The sequence below is a fragment of the Orbicella franksi genome, unplaced genomic scaffold, assembly GCF_964199315.1.
Source record: "Orbicella franksi unplaced genomic scaffold, jaOrbFran1.1 SCAFFOLD_115, whole genome shotgun sequence".
NCBI classification, from domain to species: domain Eukaryota; kingdom Metazoa; phylum Cnidaria; class Anthozoa; order Scleractinia; family Merulinidae; genus Orbicella; species Orbicella franksi.
In genome coordinates this window covers 45,001-47,360 of record NW_027670510.1, presented here as the reverse complement: position 1 = coordinate 47,360, position 2,360 = coordinate 45,001, and the positions used below count along the sequence as shown (strand labels likewise).

Here is a 2,360-nt window from a genome sequence, read left to right as displayed (position 1 = left end):
CGAGCTATTAAAGTAAAAACAAAGGCTTCTGACGGATGTGTCTTTGTCAAATTGAAGTGTGTATTTATTGAACGAAACTAACTGGGGAGGGTTACAACAGATCAATTTGCAAATTTGTTACTCTCCCTCTAATTGCAAATGCCCAACCCTGAGGCATGAAAAGTTTTAAAATGCTCGATAAATTCTCGGGGGAGAATATTATTATTTATTATTATTATTCCAAATTTCACCAGAGTAATCATGTGATTACTTGTTAATGACACACGTCGAAACAGGCGTTTTAATGCGTTTGGCTATGCATTAAATGACTGTTTAGTGAGGACCGTTCCAAACGACGCTCCACTCATGCACCAAAACTGAAAACGTTTTACCACGGGCTTCCCGAATTATGTCCGACGCAAGTACGTCTTCTGAACAAACCTTCGCTCCAAAGACGCTCCAAAGTCGAACTTATCGATTTGGGTTCGCCGCATGACTTAAACCAGCTGCTCGGCTATAGCTAGTTAATTTATATTTTGAAACTGGCAATGTTTCAATGACTGACAGGCTTGGAAAAACTTAAAATAAGACGTTGCAAAAAGCGTTTTGATTGTTCGTCAGCTGTTAAGAAGGTCAGTGCCGCGTAACTTTACTAGGTTATATACTGAAAGGTTTACAGTTTGATGGTTAATTAACCGATTCTAGCTTGAAGTTAAGCTGCAAATACTGAGCTCTCTTCAAGATAAATATGGCATCAGCAATCCTTGCTGGAAATGGACGGCAGAAAACAGTTGAAGAGCTTTTATGCTCCGCAGAATTACCTGATGGAATACACAGCCAGTTAACATTTATTGCAGTTTTAAACTCTTTTCTGTCCATTACTGCATTTCTTGGGAATGCTCTGATCCTAATTGCTCTTCATAAGGAGTCTTCACTTCATCCGCCGTCCAAACTCTTGCTTCGATGCCTTGCAACAACCGATCTCTGCGTTGGTCTTATCTCAGAGCCTCTCTTTGTTACCTATTGCATGTCTGTAGTGAACGAACATTGGAATATGTGTCGCTACGCAACAGCAACGGGCTTTACAACAGCCAATATTTTCTGTGGAGTATCTGTGTTGACACTGACTGCAATTAGCGTGGACAGACTTCTCGCCCTGTTGTTGGGACTAAGATACAGACAAGTTGTAACTTTAAAGCGAACTTACATGATCGTTATTACGTTTTGGGTTGTGTCCACTGTCATTTCGGCAATGCAATTTTGGAATCCCCTTATAACCTTATGGTGCGGTATCATAGCTACATCTCTGTGTCTAGTAACCTCGATCTTCTCTTACTCAAAGATATTCCTCACCCTCCGTCATCATCAAAATCAAGTACAAGACCATGTTCAACAACCGAACGAAACAAATCAAGTGAGCATAGCGCGATACAAAAAGGCACTGTCCAGTGCAATATGGCTGCAACTGGCGATGGTCATTTGTTACCTACCCTATGGTGTAGTGACGGCTTTGGCGCCAAATAGTGGACGAGTTTCATCCGTTTATTACGCTTGGCGTTATGCATTCACTTTAGTTTTCTTTAACTCGTCATTAAACCCGATTTTTTACTGCTGGAAGATAGAAGAAGTCAGACAAGCTGTGAGGGACACAATCAGACAAGTGGTATGCCATTGTTTTGCGACTTAGCTCTAAAGGTCCGAGGCTAAGAAAAGATAAAAAGTGTATGATGCTCAAAGATTAAGATTTTTAAAATTCTGTTAAAGGTTGCCTTAAATTCAAGTGGTGCGAACTCATCTCAATTTATCGGCATTACTTGTTTTTGTAGTAGTATGGTAGCAAAAAGAGAGAATTTCATCATTTTTGTAAATAAAAGACAACTTGTTTCAAATGACAACCGGTAACTTTACAACTACAAATAATAATTTTAAACAAGAAATTGCAATTTCTTCGCGTGGATTACATCACACAATATTCAAACATGACGTGACTGTGATAAGCAGTTAGCAGGTGTTTATGTTTCTTATTTTCGTTCAAAACACAGGGAGAAAGCCCGGAGAGCTAAGAAGGTAGTTTAATTAACATTTTGGATACTAAAATGTATACTGTCGTAGCGAAATGAGTCAGGAAAAGACCGAATTAACACTTAAATTTCGACATAGGTCCTATGTTGCTGGTTTGATGATTAGTCTATAGCTTTAGTTCAAAATTTCAACTAATATTCACTAGCGATGATATATGGTATATTATATATATGGAATAGCATAGAGTTGTATAGGATCATAACAGATACTGCAACGGTAGTTTTCACAAAATTATGAATTCTTCATTGAGGCATATAATAATTATTTGGAGGAAGATCAAAACTTTTTAAATGTTGTTT

The 2,360-nt window shown here is 38.2% G+C and overlaps 1 protein-coding gene across 1 annotated transcript; it reads left to right on the top strand.

The window, feature by feature from the left end:
- Positions 1–663: 663 nt before the first annotated feature.
- On the top strand, positions 664–1,726 carry LOC145472293 (melanocyte-stimulating hormone receptor-like). Its single transcript, XM_081454939.1, has one exon. The coding sequence runs from the start codon at positions 728–730 to the stop codon at positions 1,664–1,666; it is 939 nt and encodes a 312-aa protein (XP_081311065.1). The 5' UTR covers positions 664–727; the 3' UTR covers positions 1,667–1,726.
- The last annotated feature ends 634 nt before the right edge of the window (positions 1,727–2,360 follow it).

What these genes read in the sequence shown, in the direction of transcription:
- LOC145472293 (XM_081454939.1), top strand. Translation starts at nt 728, where the DNA reads ATGGCATCAGCAATCCTTGCTGGAAATGGACGGCAGAAAACAGTTGAA.